Here is a 20,357-nt window from a genome sequence, read left to right as displayed (position 1 = left end):
TTAATTGAATCTTCTCACATTTTTAATTGGATAGATGCAGAAATTCTGCTATCACCAAATCTTTTTCTGCATATTAGAATTTATAAATATGAGCCTTTTTTATTTTGGTCACAGAAAAATCTTTTCTAATTCTGATTCAGATGAAGCATATGCCCATTATTCAATTTTTTTCCCCTGAAATAAGAACAAAAACCCTAACAACTCTGATGCACATGAGAAATGCATGATCTGAAGGGTATTGCATCGTTCTGGAGAGGTACTTAATCAAAACAGCTGTAAAAATTACAGCATGCTACAATTTTGAGTCCTGTTTTGAACTCCACATGAGCCACAGAACTTTTCCTAAACCTAATCCTAATCTTCAAGTTGTCTTTTGTCTTTTAAATGAGTAGCATAAAGAAATAGTTCTGTGTCTCCTGCCCTGCATAATTTTATTGAACCTGTTTTTACCCATGAGTGACTGGGTACAAAAGGTAAACTGTCAGATACTGTACCAGTTGCATTCCTGTTGTCCACCGTATTTTATTATATTTTAATGAAACAAAACCCCACACACTTCAGCAGTCCTACATGATGAAAAACACTGATGTGCAACTGCCTGTTTTACTGTAGTTTGAAAAAAGCACAAAAGCTTTAGCCAAGCACTGCAGTGCAAATCTTTATTTTTTTATATATTGTGGCAGTAAAAATTCAGTCTCCATGAAGTACCAAATGCACATAGTCTTAATTTCTGAACTACTCTCTCATCCTTCCATGTATTTGTTTTCTGTTTCTCTACTTTCTGTAGTTTATCCACTCCTAGTTCGTCTTATCTAAACAGTTGAAACATGAGGCAACTGTCCAGTTAAAAGTAAAAAATATTCCCTTTTCTCTTGCATAGTCATTTTGATTATGCTAATATTCAGGTTGTTTGTATCTTGATGTATACTGTAAGTATTTTCAAGTATTAATTAGAGGAAATATTCCTTTCTTTAACTACTTGTCTTCTTTGGAATTATGATTTCCTAGAATGAACAAGCAAATTTTATGGATATTCTGGCCATTAACCATAAGCAAGACCATTGTTTATTTGTGATTGTGTTTTCTGATGAAATTAAGTTTAAAAGTTAGTGTTGAATTCTTCAGCCCCTTGTCCTTATTCTGTTTTTTTTCTATCCTTAAAAAAAAAGTTTCTTAGTCTTAAGCTGAAACATTAATGAAGGGTAGAAGAGAGATGGTTAAGAAAGACTAGAAGAGGAAAGAAAACAGAAAAATGGTTTTCCTGTGCATTAAAAGCGTGTCTTTTCCACCTTGAATATTTCTAGAAACTGGCATTTGTTACCAACTTCTGACTGCGTTGTCTGATCACATCTGCCTGCTTTGCTGTGTGTAGGCAGTCTGTCATACTGGGTAGTTCTTCAAACAGTTTGAAACTGTCAATAATGTTGGCATTAAACTTCACAGTCTTAGTTGGTAATTATTTTTATCTAAACGGTAAGATGTTTAATGTTATGCTTCAATATTTTGAGAATATTTGATTTCATAATAGGAATAATGGTACTTGTTTCAGTAGCTGGCTGTCAGTTTAACAAAACAGCCTTTTGCAAAAATAAACTTAAAGGCTCCATTGTACCTAGCTGATGTAAGTGTATGAATGGCTGGATAAAGCAAATTGAGTCTGTCAAGAAGAAAACCACCAAAAATACATATTTCAAAGATCTTGCACTGGGAAACTGTTGCAGACACTAATATATCTTAAGGAAGAATACTATAGCTTTGTTGACTACACTGATGTTATTTTTTCTCCAGGAGAATCTGCATGTGCTTTTATACTTGCTTTGTTGTGGAAAGTGAGAAGTAATTTTGTTTATATAAAATAAATATAACATGGAAGGAGGGAAAAAAAAAATTAGTTGTTGCTCATCTGAGATGATAAAAATGATCTAAATTAGTTGGTCTGTTTTGTTTCATCTGTGGTTTTTTGTACTTCTTTAGGTTTAGAAGAAATTGCAAAAGAAAAGGAGAAGTTAAAAAAAGTAGAAAGTATACATATCAAAGAAGAGGTATTTGAGATCTCAGAAGAAAAAATAAGCTGTTTAAATACAACTCGCTGTGAGCAAAAGGAAGATCTGAAAGAAAAGGACAACACTAATTTGTTTTTGCAAAAGCCTGGGTCATTTTCAAAACTAAGCAAACTGTTAGAGGTTGCAAAAATGCCACCTGAGTCTGATGTTATGCCCCAAAAACCTAATGGTGGTGCAGCAAATGGATGCACTCCATCTTATCAAAATACTTCCCAAAACTCTCTGTGTAGTCTTCAACCCAGTGTATCACAAAGCAGCAGCGAAAAGTCTGATTCTAGTAATCTTTTCAGTCCTACTGCAAGCGGGACAGGAAAGTTTTATAGTTCTCCATTAATTCCAAGTGATCAGTTATTAAAGACTCTTACTGAGAAGAACAGACAGTGGTTCAGCCTTCTGCCAAGAGTACCCTGTGATGACATGTCAGTTACCCATGTAGATACACCAGCTACTACGTCACTTACTCCTCAATCGCATCCACCATCAAAATCACCATCACCTGTTCCATCACCTCTTCTGGGCTCAACCTCTGCACAGAGTCCAATGGGATTAAGTCCTTTTGCAATGCCACCGCTGCAGGTAAATAAATAATTGCTTTAAATAGGTATAAATTTGCAGTGCTTATTTGGCAGAATTTCTTTTGAGCCAAATTGTTTCACAGACGTGGTATTGTATCTTTATGTTTTTATTTTATTCCTTCCTATTTCTAAACATTAGTAGTAGTTCCATGTAAAAGAGACATGGGATTTTTTTTTATTTAGATAAACCAATGTGTGACGTTTTGTATGTTTATTTTAGTAATTAGATTTTGCTTTTAAGGAGTTTGATTATTGTATTATATGAAAAACAGATTTCAGAAATTTGACTGCCCTCAAAAGATACTGTTCCCTAAGCAATCACAAGTTCTAATAGGAATTATTACATTGTTGTTATATGACTTGTTCCTGAACAGCTTGAAGTACTGAGGGAGTAAAGGCATCCTTTATGTTTTGATTGCTGCTTGAAAATTAACATCCTAATGATAACTCTGGTTTCTTGGTAGTACTCAACAATACCAGTTGTGATAGTGTTAAAAAATGTTTTCTCTGTAGCAGATGAAGCCTGGACTACCTGTCATGGGACTTCAGTTTTGTGGATGGCCTACAGGAGTTCTTACTTCAAATGTTCAGTTTTCATCTCCTTTACCTACTCTTGGATCAGGGTTGGGATTATCAGAAGGGAATGGTAACTCATTCTTGACATCTAGTGTTCCTACAAGTAAAAGTGAATCACCAGCACTGCAGACTGAGAAAGTAGCTTCTGCCACCTGTACAGCAGTGGAAGTGGCCAAGCCAGTAGATCACCCAAACCCAAAACCAATACCAGAAGGTAAGAATGAGCAATCAGGTGGAACTGTCTGGATAATTTGTAGTGCCTCTATGCTGTGTTACAGTTTATTTTTTCTAATTTCCCTATTGAATTTCTCTAATCTGATTGTAATCACGTGAAAAACACCTGATAAGTATTTATGTTTCTCTTGCTTTAGAAATGCAGTATGGGTGGTGGAGGATTACTGATCCTGAGGACCTAAAATCTTTGCATAAAGTGCTGCATCTCAGGGGAATAAGAGAAAAGGCCTTACAAAAACAAATACAGAAACACATGGACTATATCACTCTGGCCTGCATCAAAAATAAGGATGGTAGGTAGTTGGTATTCATGTTACACATGATACTGGAGCATAATAATGCTGACTGAGATCTCTCCAGGATGTGCTTGGATACAGAGATGGTCATAGTAGCCAAAAAAAAAAAAAAAAAAGTAAAAGGTCACATAGTTGCCTTTTTACCAGCCTTATTCTGGGAAGTTAGTGTTGGAAAAACCTTCTTTAATATAAATTCTCTATTGGTTTAAGTGATGATAACTTTTCAAGCATTTTCTGTCTCTGTAACAATATAGCTCAGCCTTCCCTTCCCCTTGCCTTTGAATTGCAAACTTGAAATCCTACAGAATTTGGTGGTCATATTGGATATCTTAAGAGCCATGCACTTCTGTAACAATTCTTCAGCATTTAATTGGACTAACAGGTAAAACAGTTTGAATTGACTTGGAGAAGTTATAATAATTTAACAAAATATGATTCTCAAATGCAGTTGCAATTATTGATATCAATGAAAATGAAGATAACCAGGTAACTCGAGATGTTGTGGAAAACTGGTCAGTAGAAGAGCAAGCAATGGAGGTGGACCTTGCTATTCTTCAGCAGGTGGAAGACCTAGAGAGGAGAGTTGCATCAGCTAGTTTGCAAGTTAAGGTAAAACTAACTTTTAGTAAAATTTCTTTTTTAAAAAACTGTTGCTGAAGTGGGAAGAATTTAAAGTAGATAGTAACAGTCCTTTTGCCGTTGGTAAGTGCCTTCTCATTCATCTGTATTTTTGTCAGCAAATAAAACAAATCCACTGCAGCACTATCATGGATATCTGTTTCAGATATTTCATTGCAGTTGTATCTTCAGTGAAAGGTGATCAGAATGACAACTCCTGAGAAGTTCTTTCACAGTGTGCAGAATCACACACGTCTTGTTAAGCTCTCATGAATGCCCAGATTTCATTTCATGTAGATGACTTAATTTTTGTGGGTTTGCCACTTTTCTGCCTGGTTTGGGTTCTGCCAGTAACTTTTCTAGGGTGAGTAGTGATACCAAACTAAGTATGTTTGGTTCAAATATGGATGTACTATTCCAGATGTAGTGTGTTTTACTAGTAGATGCCATTTCTCTGTGACCAATTGATACTGTCTCCTGAGACAATCAAACAGACCTATTCTGGTGTTTTCACTGATAGAGTAGAATACTTCAAAATAAGATAATGCAGAATGTTGCAGAAAACTCACTTCAGAAAGTCTGGTAATGCTTATATATTTTTGATTGATTGTTTTAGTTCTCTGGAGATTTTGGAAAATATCTCTACAGATGGATTACAAGTTACCAAGATGTACTGGAAACAGCACTTCAGTTATTTATTCTGATTCTGTAGAACAGTTCCTCTATTCAAACGCTAAGTTAAATAGCATCCAATAAATGCACAAACCTTTCTATTAACATAGGGCTGGCTGTGTCCTGAACCTGCATCAGAAAGAGAAGACTTGGTATATCATGAACATAAGTCAATTATTAGATTGCACAAGAAACACGATGGAGATAGTGCTGGAGGCGGAGAAGGCAGTACCAGCTCTCTAGAGCGGAAGAATGACAACCCTCTAGATATAGCTGTAACCAGACTTGCTGACTTGGAGCGGAACATAGAGCGAAGGTATCTGAAGAGCCCCTTAAGTACCACCATTCAGATCAAACTGGATAATGTGGGCACAGTTACTGTCCCTGCTCCTGCACCATCCATTAGTGGTGATGGTGACGGGTAGGTTTTTGAGATTAACTTGAAAAATTATTGTGCTTCTTTGCTAATTGGAGCCTATTTTCTATTGCTTGTTATCTATGTACTTTCTTGTATGTCTGTGATCCATATGGATCATGTTATTCTGCATGGTGCTTCATAAAGATATTTTTTGTTATGTTCGTTGATAATGCAAAGTTATCTTACATTTAACTGGATGTGACTAAGCTTTGAGGCTTGTAGCCACAGTCTGTGCACTACATCAAATTTAGTTGCTTATACCTTATACTTATTGGCTGTGTACGTTTTGTCATTGCTTGGCTTTCAGTGTGATAATGCTTGTTTCACATTCAAATATCAGCAAACACGGATGCGACCTACCTAATTTCTCTATATTTCACTGCAGAACTGAAGAGGATATTGCTCCAGGGCTGAGGGTATGGAGAAAGGCGTTGTCAGAAGCACGAAGTGCTGCACAGGTAGCTCTGTGCATTCAGCAGTTACAGAAATCGATAGCATGGGAAAAATCTATTATGAAAGTTGTAAGTGTTTTTAATTAAGAAAAAATAATGTAATTGAACTAGTTTTGCTATATCCTGTTTTCACACTTTACGTATTTTAAGAGAACGTGACTTATAATATATTTTTTATTACTGCCTATAATAATTAATATTAACTGGACATTGTGCACAGATGAGTATAAATATACTGGAAGGGATTGTTCCCTTCTTGTCAAATCCAGTATCATGAAAATTTTAAGATGAAAAGCCCTTGTAATTGTTTGCTCTGTGTAAGATAGTAATTACTCCTTATAATTAACGTTTTGCTAAATAGTAATTTATGGCTTCATCTGCTGAAAGATACTGTACTTAGTGGAGTATTTCTTATCTCATCTGAGACATAAGCTTTATGGTGATTCAGCATCGCATATCCCAATTCAGGACTTCATTTTTGTTCCCACATAGCCTTTAGATTAGTTCCTCACGTACTTTATATATTCCTTATTATTGCTAGACTCTAAGGTAAAATGGAAAAAAAAAAAAAAATCCAGAGTGAATTCTTGGAAAGGGAACTGCAATTTAGGTACCTTTCCCATGCTTTAAGGCTTACAAATTGAACTGAGTCCATTTTTCATCTATTATAGTACTGCCAAATATGTCGAAAGGGAGATAATGAGGAACTGCTGCTGCTTTGTGATGGTTGTGATAAAGGCTGTCATACCTACTGCCACAGACCCAAGATCACTACCATACCAGATGGTGACTGGTTTTGTCCTGCCTGCATAGCAAAGGTAATGCTAACCATAAAGTCAAAGTGACATGTAGTGCTCTTCTTGTAGATGCTGGAATTATGTCTGTCAGTGCTTTTTTTCAACAAAAATAATGATCTGTATGTTTTACGTTGGGTGGCAATTCGATTATATGAGATGAATTGTATCAGAAATAGTGTGGCCAGCAGGAACAGGGAAGTAATTATTCCCCTGTACTCAGCACAGTGGTGAGGCCGCACCTTGAGTACTGTGTCCAGTTTTGGGCCCCTCACTATAAGAAAGACATCGAGGCCCTGGAATGTGTCCAGAGGAGGGCAACAAAGCTGGTGAGGGGTCTGGAGCACAGGCCTTATGAGGAGCGGCTGAAGGAGCTGAGGTTGTTCAGTCTAGAGAAGAGGAGGCTCAGGGGAGACCTTATTGCTCTCTATAACTACTTGAAGGGAGGTTGTAGTGAGCTGGGGGTCAGCCTCTTCTCTCGGGTGACTAGTGATAGGACTAGAGGGAATGGCTTCAAGCTGCGCCCGGGAAGATTCAGGCTGGATGTTAGGAAATACTACTTCTCTGAAAGGGTGGTCAGGCACTGGAATGGGCTGCCCAGAGAGGTGGTGGTGTTCACCGAGCCTGGTGGTGTTCAAAGAGCGTTTGGATGTTGTGCTGAGGGACATGGTTTAGCAAGAACCATTGGTGAAGGGCGGATGGTTGGACTGGATGATCCTGTGGGTCTTTTCCAACCTTGGTGATTCTATGATTCCATGAATTGTTTTATTTAACTTGGATTTCAGTGGCAGTAAAAGTTTGTCTTAAACTTTAATTTTTAATGTAAATATATCCATAATTTTTTGCTGATTCAGCATCATAACTTTTGTCTTTAGAGCCTCATTAAGAGTTTTTGTCTTAGATTGTTTGAAAAGAAAAATCAGAGAAAAATATGTAGTAAATCATTGTCTATTTTTTTACAGCATAAATTAGTTTTATTTTTTTGATACAGCACAACGTATTTCAGAGAGTCTTTAAGTATTTTTTTTCCTCAGATAAAAATAGTCTGAAGAGAACAATAGGATAGTTCTGTCTAAATGACTCAAAGCAGGAGATATTATTAAATGTCCACATTTTTTCTAGTCTGTTTGTAGTCCTAAAATTAATACAGTTTTTCATTTGTGAACACTAATTTTCAACTGCAGTACTCAGTGTTGTACATTTCTCGTATATTGTCAGTGTGATCCTTTTTAGGTGCATCTTTGACAAAGTGATGAGGAAAGTGCATTGTTTTTTACACAATGTGCAGCGCAAGTGATGAAAATAGGTCACTGTTGGGAATTCATTGTGTAGTAGAGGTAAATTCAGGCTTTAACCTTTTCCTGTAGCTATCCAGGAATCATATTACAACTTACCTTGTTATAAGGATAGAAATTATCCCATCGTGCTATAACTTACCCTGTTGCTTCTGGATTTATTTTTTTCTCCTGTTTTCCTTTAAAATAATTGCATCTCTAGTATGACAGAATAACATTTTCCTGAGGTGTTTCTTTTGTCGCAGATTTGGCTGAAAGTTAGAAATCTGAAGGTATAAGAAATCCAAAGTACAGTTCTACCTGAACTTCAGAGTATGTTGAACAGCGATTCAAAATTCTGTAAAACAGAGAAACAATTTTATGACAAGTTAAAAAATGTGCTGTCCTAATTAATCTCAACTTGGATTTGTGAGCATCGCTCTTTTTTTCCTTTACAAACTAATACACTTGGCTGTTTCTCTAACCTTGGACAAAGAATATAGATGTGATACCGAATGGCAGTCCATTAATGGACTACCATTAATGGAGTCCAGTTATTTCCAGAATATTCTCGTGTGTTCAATATTAAGCAAAACTAATTCTATACACAGCATTCCTTTTCCACATTACAAATCAGATGACAAATTGCAAACTGACCACGTTTCTTGTCACACTAGCTACAATCAGATCCAAAATGCTTAGGAAAGTCATTTATAAAATTCATGAAATTACTTAATTTCTAATCAAAAGTGTAAGTGGGTCTTTTCAATAGCTTTGTGTGTTTGACATTATGTGCTAATGATCTGAGTAATGTCCTCAAATACTGTCTTCGTATGATGCTGTCAATAACCATAACAACTCCTATTGTCTACATACTTAACGCATTCTTTATTAGTTTCACCTCATTATCTATAAATATTTTTCTATTTGATTAAATAATAATCCTTATTTCCAGGTTGTACCATTGTTGTGTTTTTGTACTCCTAAGTTTTATTGTATTTGTCTTGTGTTTAGGCTATTTATATCTTTCATATCTAGCTTTTATTTACATCAGTTGATCCCTTTGCTGTCTTGACTTTTAAAAGTTCTTTTCTGTATTTTGCAAATAGTACAGTTGCTTGAAAACAGATGTAGAATTCCAGTTGTGGTTATATCAGTCTTTTGAGAATGGACAAATAGAAGGGTTGCTCCAGCAATGATGCCTCCTAGTTTATGATTTTGTGCTATGACATCAGAGGTGGATGTTGGTGTTATGGTAGTAGGGGTTGACACTTCCTGCCAGTACTCCATTACACTTCATCACTGTGCAGTAGATGGCCGCAGGGGAGCTGTCTGACAAAATGGCGTCTGACATGGAAATGCATATGAAGCAAAGATGTGGAATTGAATTCCTCCATGCAGAAATAGTGGCACCCATTGACATTCATTGACACTTGCTGAATATTTGTGGAGACCAAGCAGTGGATCTTGGCACAGTGAGGCAGTGGGTGGTGGATTTCAGCAATGGCAACAGCAGTCACCTCGGCTGGTGCATATTTTTATGAGCATGGCGTGCAGGCTGTTGTTAATTGCTGGCAAAAATGCATATCAAATGGTAGTGACTATGCTGAAAAATGGCGTTGTGTAGCTGTGAATTTCCTCTATCAGATAGTGTTATTGTGCTCTTAGTAGTTGTTACAGTTTCCATGGAAATAAATAGGAGGCATCACTTTCAGGGTGACCTATGTACTGTACCTAAAACTAGGCCATCTTGGTTTGCTGGGAGGTATTGTCATACCTGCCTGAAGGTCAGGTGCTTTTACACTGTCATGAGTTGAGAACCTAAACCACTAGTCACAGGGATTTCTGCAGCCTTGCTCACCTTTACATAAGAGGAAAAAGTGACTAATTGCCGACATGTTACAGTTTTTTTTGGTGACTGATCTTCACTGCTATCTATCAGTAGTAACAGATCTCTGTAATTTCTTGGTTTTTGCTTATTCCTTTTTATTTTCAGGCAAGTGGTCAAACTCTAAAATTAAAAAAACTTCAAATAAAAGGAAAAAAAAGTAATGAACAAAAGAGAGGCAGGAAATTACCAGGAGATACAGAAGATGAAGACTCTGCGACTACTAGTACCTCATTAAAAAGAGGGAAAACAGAACCTAAGAAAAGGAAAATGGATGAAAGTGTTTCTGTAAGCCAAGGAAAACAAGAAAATTTCACTGCTATAAAGAAACCTAAAAGAGATGACTCCAAGGACCTGGCTATATGCAGGTATGATCTACCTTCTTGTAAAGCGACTAATTCTAAACTTTGGTATGTGTTGTAGAAGCAGGTAGTGCCTCGTTATACATAACTGAGTTTTGGGGAACAAGAACCCTGTTCTCTTTTATGAATCTCCACATGGGTTGTGGTGTTTTGACTGTGGTTGTAAAAGATTTTGTGTGCTTGCAAGGAGTAATTGCCTTGTTTGGCAATGGGAAGGTACTTAATCACAGAGTGTAGTATGTGAAATGTACTCTTCCGTGCCTCTCCAAGAGTAGGAAAAACCCTGAGAGCTGTGGTATTGACAGCTTTCTGAAGTGTAGTTGTTGCATAACAGAGGAGATGATAATAGGAAACTGCTGTCTTCTGTAGTGTCTTTGTGGTTTTTGGAAAGGTAGTATCAGTACCTGTTTTACTAGTTTGCAAATCATTTATGATGAAATATTTGTGCAATTTCAATGCTTTGAACTTCATCTTGCATAAGTATATTCAGAGAGAAATAAGTGCTACTCTGAATAGTCAGTTTTCTGTCTTTATTGAAGCTGTTTTCTGCCTTACAGAGGGCACAGATTATGTAAGTGCTTTCCTTTTGTAGGATGGATAGGTTCACAATATGTGATGAATTTATGGAACAGTGAGCAATTTTTCTGATTATGCAAAGTTTAGAATTACTTACTTAAATCCTTATTTTATTTAGCATGATTCTCTCAGAATTGGAAACTCATGAGGATGCTTGGCCTTTCTTACTTCCTGTAAACTTGAAACTTGTTCCTGGTTATAAGAAAGTTATTAAAAAGCCTATGGACTTTTCCACAATTAGAGACAAGCTAACTAGTGGACAGTAAGTAAACTTATTGCAAATTCTACTTACCCTGTGATTTCAATGCTCCACATGTGCTTATTGGTAGACTTGAGAACTGTACTGCATTACTTTTTAGCAGCTCCTTTGCGTACTGGAACACTATTTCAGGATAAGAAAAAGAGTAAAAAAAGACAACATAACAGGATTAGTTCAGGCAGCCCTTTACATACCTGATTGTTCCTTTTATGGGTAAATGCAGCTATACTCAACACTTCCTTTGAAAGGACTTGAGACCAAAAAAAAAAGATGAATAAGTGGAAAATACCAATATTATTTTAACTAGAAAAATGTTGAAGGGAAAAGGGTAGCTAATTTGAAAAATAAAAAAGTTGCCCAGTTCAGACTTGAAATTCTATCTTAATTTTTTTTTTTTAGGATAGTAACAAAAACAGTAATGAAAAAGAATTTGTTTGTGCTGAGGTTTATCTTCCTGAAAATACTAAAATAAATTTAATTTATTCATTGAACATTCATTGCGTGTTCTGTAACTGGTTGTAAATTCTCTGATGTTAGGAGAGTTTTTTGTTGTGTACTTTTTTCCCTTTGATTTTAACTGTTCTAGAAATCATTCACCTTTTTCTTTTTTCAGGTACCCCAATGTTGAAGCATTTTCGCTAGATGTCAGGCTTGTTTTTGACAACTGTGAAACCTTTAATGAAGATGATTCTGACATAGGCAGGGCTGGCCACAACATGAGGAAATATTTTGAAAAAAAATGGACGGAGATTTTCAAATTGAGCTGAAGTTACCAGCACTCATTTTTTCCCCTTAAATGAGGACTGATGAGACCAGCAATGTGAACATGAAAGTGCAAGGCTCCTGCATAACTAGTGACTGTTCTTCTTCCTTAGAAGTATCACAAAAAAAGTGGTATTAGTTCTAAAGGCTTCACTCCTACAGCAACCATGGCCCCTTGGTTCTTGGTTTGTATGTTTTAACAAACTAATTTAGGTAGAACAGGGAAGCACACCCAAAGAATTTCAAAGAAAGGGGTGTTATAGTGCAATAGCAATTTAAAATATATCAAAACGCACTGAATATTCAACCACCAGAGCTCTACTCGGGAAAATGGTTCTTTTTCCCTTCCAATAAATATCTATTTTTCATTTTTTTACTTTGTAGTTTATTTTTTAGTGAATGTATTTAATTTTATGAATTATTTATGATTATACAGCATCCAGAATCTTCGTTTTCTGTGAAAAGGAAGAATTAGAAAATTGCTTTAAATCTTGAAAATACAACAAGGAATGTTTTAAAATGTAAAACAAAGCCAAGTAAAACTGTTTACACTGATGTGCTGTAAAAGCACTAAAAATAAACTTTACTGTAGAGTTACAAGTACATTTATATATATGTTGCTGCATCACTTGTGTAGTTAAATTGTATTTCAAGACAGTGAAAAGAAAAATTGAGACATGTATATACTGTTCATTATTGTTTATATTAAGTCTTGTTTTAAATATGTATGATGTGTACATATGGTTTGCAGATATTATTGTTTATGCCTTAGGAGGACAGTAGCATTTTATTTTAGTCTTAAGGTAATTATAGCTATATGGCTTGTACAGTAATTATCCTCTACCAACACTGTGGAGTCTCCTTAATCTTGGTAGTGCCTGCCTTTAAAAACAGGGTGTAGGGGATATTAGTTTTCCATTTTTCTATTTTGTTACATAATTTCAAGCCACCACAGCCTCAATTTCAAGTATAATCATTTGTATCCATATGGAATAAAATTGTGACAATTTCCTAGCACACACAGTATTTTTTCATAGAAACATTTCCCTCCATTTGCTTTGCCACAGAAATAAAAATAAAAATTAAAAAAAAAAAAACACCAAAAACAACAACAACAACAACAAAAACAACAAAAACAAACAAACAAAAAAAAGACATTTATAACCACTGTGTTTTATCTACTGTGTGTTGTGGTGGCCTGTTGGGACAGATAGAGGTGGGGGCTTGGGGGTTTTATTTTTATTTTTTTTTTTTGTACTAATGTAAGAGTACTTGAAGTTTTATTTAAAAGAAATGTTGTGGAAAGGTAGCATTCTTTTTCTTTTTTTTTTTTTTTAAGAGTGTTATTTTTCACTAGTATGTGTGGCACGGATACAATAAAAGGTTGTTTTGCAAACAGATTTTCTTGACAATTTTAATACTTGAGCTCTTGTGTGTACAGGAATATTCCCAATAATATATTTTGAGTCTTGCATTTAAGTTTAAGTTCTTATAATGTATCTAATTCTCCTGGCCTTTTTAGTGGTACCTCCAAGCAATTGCCAAGCAATCAGAGGAGTACTTCTGCCACCTTCTTGAATGAGTGTGGATAACGTTGGTTAAGGCTTTAAAGGTATAGCCACTTTGCTTCCCAGTGCTCGTATTAACATTACTGTTGTAATGTAAATACATACTGTATGTAATATTTCTTAAAACCTAATGACCACATATGCTTTGGTTTGTTTTTCTTAGCTTTTTTTTTTTTTTTTGTCTGTAGAAGGGCATGGGTTGTAACCATTGCCCTGACAGAAGAAAATAGATTTATTAGGAATGCCATGTTTGAGGCTTACTCTTCTTTTTTTATATATTCCCTTGCCATTATATTCCCTCCCTCTGCTGACTAGCAACATTAAGTGCCTGTTTTTTAACATTTTTTGTATGTTCTGTTGCCCTCTGCAGAACACTTTGTTGAATGTTACTTGAAGTCTTGCCAGAAGAACTGGTATAACCTAGAATAAAAGAATGATGTGCGGGTGTCAGGCAGCCTTGCATTCTAACATTAGCTCCACTGACTGCTTAATAGCTTTTAACTTCTTCATAATGTTTCTGAACACTTCTGTAAAAAGCTTTGCTGGTATGTTCCATAGATATGAAGAGTAATCCATATTTTGAACATATAACAGTAGGCTTGTGTGTTTTAAAATGCTTAGATCATTGCCAAATGCATGACTTTGATGTAAGAGGATTGTTTTTGTTTTTCCCAGATTCTGTGCTTTATCCCCCATAGCAGATCTAATATTAGTTTTCTGAGAAGTAGGAACAGCATTAACACCGACGTTATGCATACAGCTGCATCTTTCAGCCTGTCTCTGATTAGCTGTGCAGCTGGTAAATGATAGTGGGACATGCTTCCCCTCTCTTAACATTGGTACATTACCAGTATATTGCTTTGCTCACTGGTGGAGTGTTTTTATTCCAATTTCAATAAAATTAAATTTACAGAAATTATTATATTTGAAAAGTGAGCCTGAAACGTAAACACACCGTCATATATCTTCACAGAAAAGAGCAGGGATTTACTTTGCTGGAAAAATGTCTTCAGTTTTTCTTAATTGCTAACCTTCTGTCCTCGTAGTGTCCCCATCTCTCAGTTTTCTTAGAGTAAAAGACCAGTGTGCTTACTTCCTTTCTGAACAAGGTAAGCTGATCTTAATTTGTGGAGTTCCCTGACAAACTTTAGAACTTTTAAAATAGCATTTGTGATGGTCAGTGAGGACCTCTCTGTTTATCACCTTGCATTCTGTTTTGTCTCTTTGGTATCTCTTTCAAATACATTAGATGACACACAGGCAGCTGGAAATTAGAAGTTGTCTCTGACAAAACATGTCTTTAAAAAGAGGTCTAAACCTTATGTCTTTTATATAATTTATGTTGGTTATCTGAGCACCTCTATGCTTCTGTGAATGGGCACAGAAATCCCAAGGACAGTAATTTTATATAAAATGCTGAACTTGTGATCTAGAGGACAATGTTTGCTCAGTGTGCATCAAATTGTCCCCAGATGCTTTAGATTTACCACAACATGCCTGCAAACTGAGGACTAAAGGCTGAAATCTGGAACAACCCAGTTAGTCTATTTGATTTTGTGACTCTTCTACAGCACTCCACTGTAAGCCATTTTTTTTATAGTCGGTATGTACACTCAAAAATAATAATAATAATGTTATCTCTAATTACACAAATTCTCGGTGCCTGTACTGCCCGAACTAACCACAGTTAGTAGAACTGAGTAGCCACATTTCCGAATGAGCTGCTGCTTCACAGTTTGGCGTAGTGAGTCATTTCTACTTTCCCAGCTGTGAAATACGGACCTGTTTAAGTAGTCTGCGGTGTTCGTGACCAGCTGTTACTCTTCAGCGAGGACGTCTGACTGCTGGCAAAACAAACAGCCCGCGATTGCTTGGAGCCCCCTGACCTCAGCGGGGGCGGCCCAGTCGCCGGGCGGGGCAGGCTTCAGGGCGGGCCGCGGGCCCTCAGCGCAGCTCTGCTTCTGCGGCCTGCCGGTCCAGCTGCCCGTGGAGTGCCGCTGGTAAAGCTGCCCATGAGCTGAGCAACTGCAGCGGGTGAGCAGCAGCGTGACCTTGTATGTGTTGAGGCGCGCGCCAGCGCCCGCCCCGGCTCGGCCCGCCTGCCTGCCGTGCTCGCGCCCGCTCGGCCCTGACGCGTATCAGCCTGCTGTCTGCCTGGCGCCGGTGGGGCCCGCGTGACCGTAAAACATGCTCCACGGTTAAATTATGGCAGTGTAACATGGCTCTAGGCCGCTAAATCTGAAAACGGGGAAGCGTTTGGGAAACGTGCAGACGAGATGGGGCAAAAAAGCCGCTGCCGCCGCTCTCGTTGCTCCCTGAGAGGAAGGGCGGGCGGGCGGAGCTGGCGGGACAGGGGCGGGCGCGTGCGCGTGCGCGTGCGCGGGGCAGCCTGCAAAGGTTCTTGTGAAGGCGGTGCGTGGTGGCCCGCGTCCTCCCGTCGGTTATTTTATTTATTTTATTTATTTTATTTTATTTTATTTCTTATTTTATTTTGAGAGGGAGGTCAGGGAGCCGAAGCGAGGGCTCCCAGAGCCACCCTCGGGTCTGGCAGGGATGGTACGGTCCGTTCCCGGGGACCCGCAACAGGCGCTGCTGTCCCCGCGGCCTCCGAGTACGGCGGCTGCCGTCCTTGCGGAAGGGCTGCGAGGCTGAACGCCGCGCCGTGCGGGCCCTTCTGAGCGCTGCCCTGAATCTGTCGCCGGAGATCGAAGTGAGTGGCGGACCCTGCCTCTGCTGCGCCGGGAGGGGCGGCGGTGCCGGCGGAGTGAGTCGTGCCCCAAAGTGCCGGAGCTTTTTCTGTACCCATCTGCCGGTGGCTTAAGGGTTAAAGAGGAAGCTGCTGGGGAAGGTTGTACTGTCCCGTTAAAGCCTCTGTCCGGTAGTTTTAAAGAGAATCGTGATAAAATTGGGGGGGTCCTGATGTTAGGACAAACAGTATTAAGGATCGGACCTGCAACTAAAGCAGCATGCTGTATGCTGCTCGGGAGAGCGGTTACGTTGCCCTTAGATATGTGTATGTATAAATGTATGTGTGTGTACCTGCATACGCTTTACAAACATATATCTCCACATATACAGGCATATGTACGTGTATGTATGTAAAGCCACACTTCGTTGTTTGTGGTGGCCTCTGGGCTTGGGATTGTCCAGACAAAGCACGTAAATAATAGTGTGCTGATTTAGACCTTGGCTCCGCTAAAGTAATGCAGCAGCTATTCCCCACCAGAATCAACATGGAACTGTAGGCACTTCCTTTTGGCTCCATACTTCCTTTTTCCCTGGATGACTGGTCATGATCTGTAGCATAAGGGAACTGGCTAGAATGTATTTTGGGGGAATTTCCCTGACCTCAGCCGTGTGGCACACTTGTCTGATGCTGATGTCTGTGAGGCACGATAGTCCCACAGCCTCTGTACCTGGAGAATACTTGTGGAGTTCCCCTTGTTGTAGAAGCAAATGCAATTTCAGAGGCAGTTCAAATTCTCATCTCCGTCTCTGATTTAAATGCACTACTCAGTTTGCAGTATTTGGTTTACAGTAGTACACAGTTGCGTAGTACGTAAACGTTAAAGAACACAGAAGATAAAAATGGTAGAGCTTCTTGGCCATACAGGGAACTCACACCTAACTGAAGTTTTCACCATCTACCTGATGATGCTGTCTGTCATGCCATTTTTAGTCTTTGTGAGCCTTCTGCAGTACTCTGAGCAGCTCTGTTCCTGCCTGAGCCCTTCTCTACAGTTCGAATTCCCTTCTGTGTGTCTTTATCCCCTCTCAGTATCTCCCTGGTTCCTTACTTCTTCCTGTTGCCTGTTTCCTCTTTCCCTTGCTACAGCCAAGAAGAGAGAAGGGACGGGGATGACGAGAAGCAAGGGGACAGCCTTTCTTTCCAGTTTCCAGTAGAGCAGCTGTGGTTTGAGCCCTCTTTCCTTTCTCTGACTTCTCATGCTCCCACCAACCCTTGCACTAAGCACTCCAAAGCCTATCTGTGCAGAGGTGCAGCAGTGCTGACTGAAGATGTAAATTTTATTTTTAGAATTTGGAGATTGCTAAGGAAATAACTTGCCCTGTTCTCCATCTGACCGTGTCTGACAGTTTGGCACCTAACCAGATCGTTCCAGGAAGATAAAGTAGCTGACCTGTGGTGGTGCAGGTAATTGCTTGGTTTAATAAGAGTAGGGAATGTGATAAAAAGGAAGAGGCAGTGCAGTTTCTCATCTGTCGCATTCAAGTCTCAGTTTAGTCTCTGTTCTTGCTTGCTTCTTATAGCCGTTAGTTTGGAGTAGATGTTAGTTTTTGGAAGAAAAGCCCAACTGTAGTTTTTAGTGATTTCTTTTTCCAATCCAGCATACGTTTGTGGTCTGCTCTGCTCCCAGCTGGAGATCTAGCATTCATTTAACAGTCTTTTTTGTACACATAGCTGTAGAGGTGCCAGCTTTATAGGGATGATGGAACAGGGTTCTGCTGCTTTCACAAAACTGTTAATGCTGATGGCTTTGAAGTAGATAAATGGCACATCCAGTTAAAGAGAGGATGGTTTGAAAACAAATGCAAAGATACCTTTCAGTTACTTTGTGCTAGCTTTTTAGGAAAACTTTTGCTTTTTTCCTATGTAAATAATATTAAAAATATCGTTGTATCCATGGTGCAACCCAAAGTAATGTTTTGACACTGAATACTAATCACATGTAGGAAGAGATATTTGTTTTATATGTAGCAAGTGGTTTATAAGTTGTTAGCTTGATGACTAGTTTCTACAGTGCATATGTACTCCATTATGTTTTGCGTAGGTCCAACTGGGAACAAATTTGAACAGCAAACTCAGCATAAATGAAAGTACTGGAACAAAGTATGTTGCCATTGCCCTAAAATCAAGTAGTTTTTATGTGAGCTTTAGTGTTGTATTGCAAACTTGTGAGTTGACTTAAATAAAAGTTAAAATATGTTTTACTGAGCAAAAACCCCTCATTTCCATGTTGTGTATATGCTCGGCTTTAGGTTGAGGCTAAAACAGTACTTAAGTGAAAAATTAGCCTCTGCAAATCAGGTATTTCTTCCAGGAGAATGTATTTTATAAGGTACCGTGTACCTCTCATTTATGATTTATCTCATAAATGTTCGACATCTCTAAGGAGAGATGTCTAACTGTTTTAACTTTTCTTCAGGTTTTTTTTCTTTTTTTTTTGGAAGTAGATGGAATGGCGACATTAATTCACACTTTAACAGATCACAGTGATGATGTCAACTGCTGTGCCTTCTCATCATCGTGCTTGGCTACTTGTTCCTTGGACAAAACAATTCGTATTTACTCTTTAAATGACTTCACTGAGCTCCCATACTCACCTTTGAAAGGTCATACATATGCTGTCCACTGCTGCTGCTTCTCTCCATCAGGACACACTTTAGCTTCGTGTTCAACAGACGGTGCTACCATCATTTGGGACACTAGCGATGGTCGGATGCTGGCAGTGCTGGAGCAGCCCACTGGCAGTCCTGTCAGAGTCTGCCGCTTTTCTCCTGAGTCCACTTACCTGGTGTCAGGTGCAGCTGATGGAAGTGTCGTTCTTTGGAACGTGCACTCAATGAAATTCTACAGGTGAGTGTCAAATACCTTTTCACACAAATAACCTTATTTACTGTTACGGAAATATGATCTGTTACAAGTGCTGCTCTGTTCGTATGCTGTACTGTGTACAGACTTGCAGACTTTACACTTCTGGTTTATGTGAAAAAAAAAAAAAAATAGGGTTTGGAAGACCAAAAAGTTCATAAATAGGAGAAGTGATGAGTATTTTTCTTTTAGCATTAGGCAGTGCGAACTCAAGAAACTTTATTATTTTATCTTTCATCTGAATCTTGTGTTTGTTTTTTATTCACTGGTTTAACATGAAATCAGGATACATTGCACATTGTATGCATCTGATTTCTGAACTGTCAACAAACTGTGGTATGTTGGTCAGCGGAGCTTGACTGCATTGCGTGCTTTATATTGAGTATACTGTAACTGTAATGCCATTGAAAGTGCAGCAATTAACAAATTGTAGTAGCAAAGTCCTAGGCTACAGCAAGCAAAGACTTGCTCAAATGCAACAGCCGTGGGCACAGAAACAAAGGAAAGAAGCTGCTTACCTTCCGAAGGCCTCAAGTATGCAGGGATGTCCAGCAAGATACCTTTGCCTCCACTGCCAACCCTTGCATGAGGTCCGGGAAGGGGTGGATCTTGGCTCTAGACTTTTAAATCTAAATATATAACAATGTGACTATTTTAAGCTGAACAAGATCTTAGAAGCTTGATGGTAATCCAAGAATGAAAAAGGCTGGAAAGTATTAGTGTAAACTGTATTGTTTCAGGATGAGATGTAACAACAACACAAGGAAGTATTAGAGCTAAATCTTTAAGTATTGTAATCAACATTTCAGCTCAGTTTCCGAAGCATAAAACTATATGAAACAAAGCAGGTGAGCATTTGTAGTGAAGTAACACAGTTAAAGGCATGAATTCTCCTCCTGTCATCTTCAGAATCTTTCTCTGTTGTCAGAATCTTCAGGCCAGTTATTGTAATTGGTACATAAGCAAGACATTACCCAAGTTGTAGAGCATCAGTTACACAGTCTGTGAAATAGGAAGGAAGAATTTAAAACAATTGTCCTCTGGCTGTCAGGATGAAGGAGCAGCTATTTTTGAAAGTGAAATTTGTTTGCTTTTTGTTACTCTCCAGTCAAGCCTGTTATTGCTTTTGCGGTCTCTCTGCCTTTGCCTTCCACAGCAGTGATTTAGATGTGAACTGATTTTTTTTTCCCGAAATGATTTTTGTTATTTGAAATCATGTAAATCTGGAACCTTGTCCATAAACAGAATGGATTCTAATGGATTCTTGCCACGTTATTGTATGACAACAGAAAAGAACTTGGTTGTTCCTTTTCCATCTACCTAATTTCATTTGTATAAGTTAATGTTGAAGTGCTAACA

General features: G+C 38.3%; 2 protein-coding genes and 1 long non-coding RNA gene across 72 annotated transcripts in view; 2 read left to right on the top strand and 1 right to left on the bottom strand.

The window, feature by feature from the left end:
• BAZ2B (bromodomain adjacent to zinc finger domain 2B) overlaps positions 1 to 13,219 on the top strand; it is a 108,639-nt gene extending 95,420 nt beyond the window's left edge. For 19 of the 30 annotated variants that reach the window (XM_040703311.2, XM_040703306.2, XM_025152125.3 and 16 more), the window contains 10 exons: positions 1,975 to 2,639; positions 3,152 to 3,428; positions 3,586 to 3,741; positions 4,193 to 4,353; positions 5,145 to 5,455; positions 5,838 to 5,973; positions 6,576 to 6,722; positions 9,969 to 10,228; positions 10,917 to 11,060; positions 11,671 to 13,219. In XM_040703311.2, coding sequence (XP_040559245.1) covers positions 1,975 to 2,639; positions 3,152 to 3,428; positions 3,586 to 3,741; positions 4,193 to 4,353; positions 5,145 to 5,455; positions 5,838 to 5,973; positions 6,576 to 6,722; positions 9,969 to 10,228; positions 10,917 to 11,060; positions 11,671 to 11,824 — 2,411 coding nt within the window. In that variant the 3' untranslated portion in view covers positions 11,825 to 13,219. The remainder of the gene's footprint in view (positions 1 to 1,974; positions 2,640 to 3,151; positions 3,429 to 3,585; positions 3,742 to 4,192; positions 4,354 to 5,144; positions 5,456 to 5,837; positions 5,974 to 6,575; positions 6,723 to 9,968; positions 10,229 to 10,916; positions 11,061 to 11,670) is intronic. The other 11 variants (XM_040703307.2, XM_040703305.2, XM_040703304.2 and 8 more) reach the window with 4 other exon arrangements.
• Positions 7,348 to 15,709, bottom strand: LOC107053897. Its single transcript, XR_001467677.4, has 3 exons — positions 15,170 to 15,709; positions 11,091 to 11,180; positions 7,348 to 8,330 (listed from the first exon to the last, which is right to left on the bottom strand). It is a non-coding gene; the product is annotated as an uncharacterized LOC107053897 (long non-coding RNA).
• The window catches only part of WDSUB1 (WD repeat, sterile alpha motif and U-box domain containing 1), a 30,340-nt gene continuing 25,296 nt past the window's right edge, over positions 15,314 to 20,357 (top strand). For 3 of the 41 annotated variants that reach the window (XR_005861267.2, XM_015290154.3, XM_046943680.1), the window contains exon 1: positions 15,997 to 18,983. Coding sequence is in view for 40 of the 41 variants with exons in the window: in XM_015290154.3 (XP_015145640.1) it covers positions 18,502 to 18,983 (482 nt within the window). In the remaining variant the exon portion in view is untranslated. Of the gene's footprint in view, positions 15,422 to 15,766; positions 18,984 to 20,357 lie in introns of those variants that run through there. The other 38 variants (XM_040703521.2, XM_015290161.4, XM_040703522.2 and 35 more) reach the window with 34 other exon arrangements.

This window comes from Gallus gallus, chromosome 7 (genome assembly GCF_016699485.2).
Source record: "Gallus gallus isolate bGalGal1 chromosome 7, bGalGal1.mat.broiler.GRCg7b, whole genome shotgun sequence".
Lineage (NCBI taxonomy): Eukaryota > Metazoa > Chordata > Aves > Galliformes > Phasianidae > Gallus > Gallus gallus.
The sequence above is the reverse complement of the archived record's forward strand: the minus strand, read 5'-3'. Positions and strand labels throughout refer to the sequence as shown.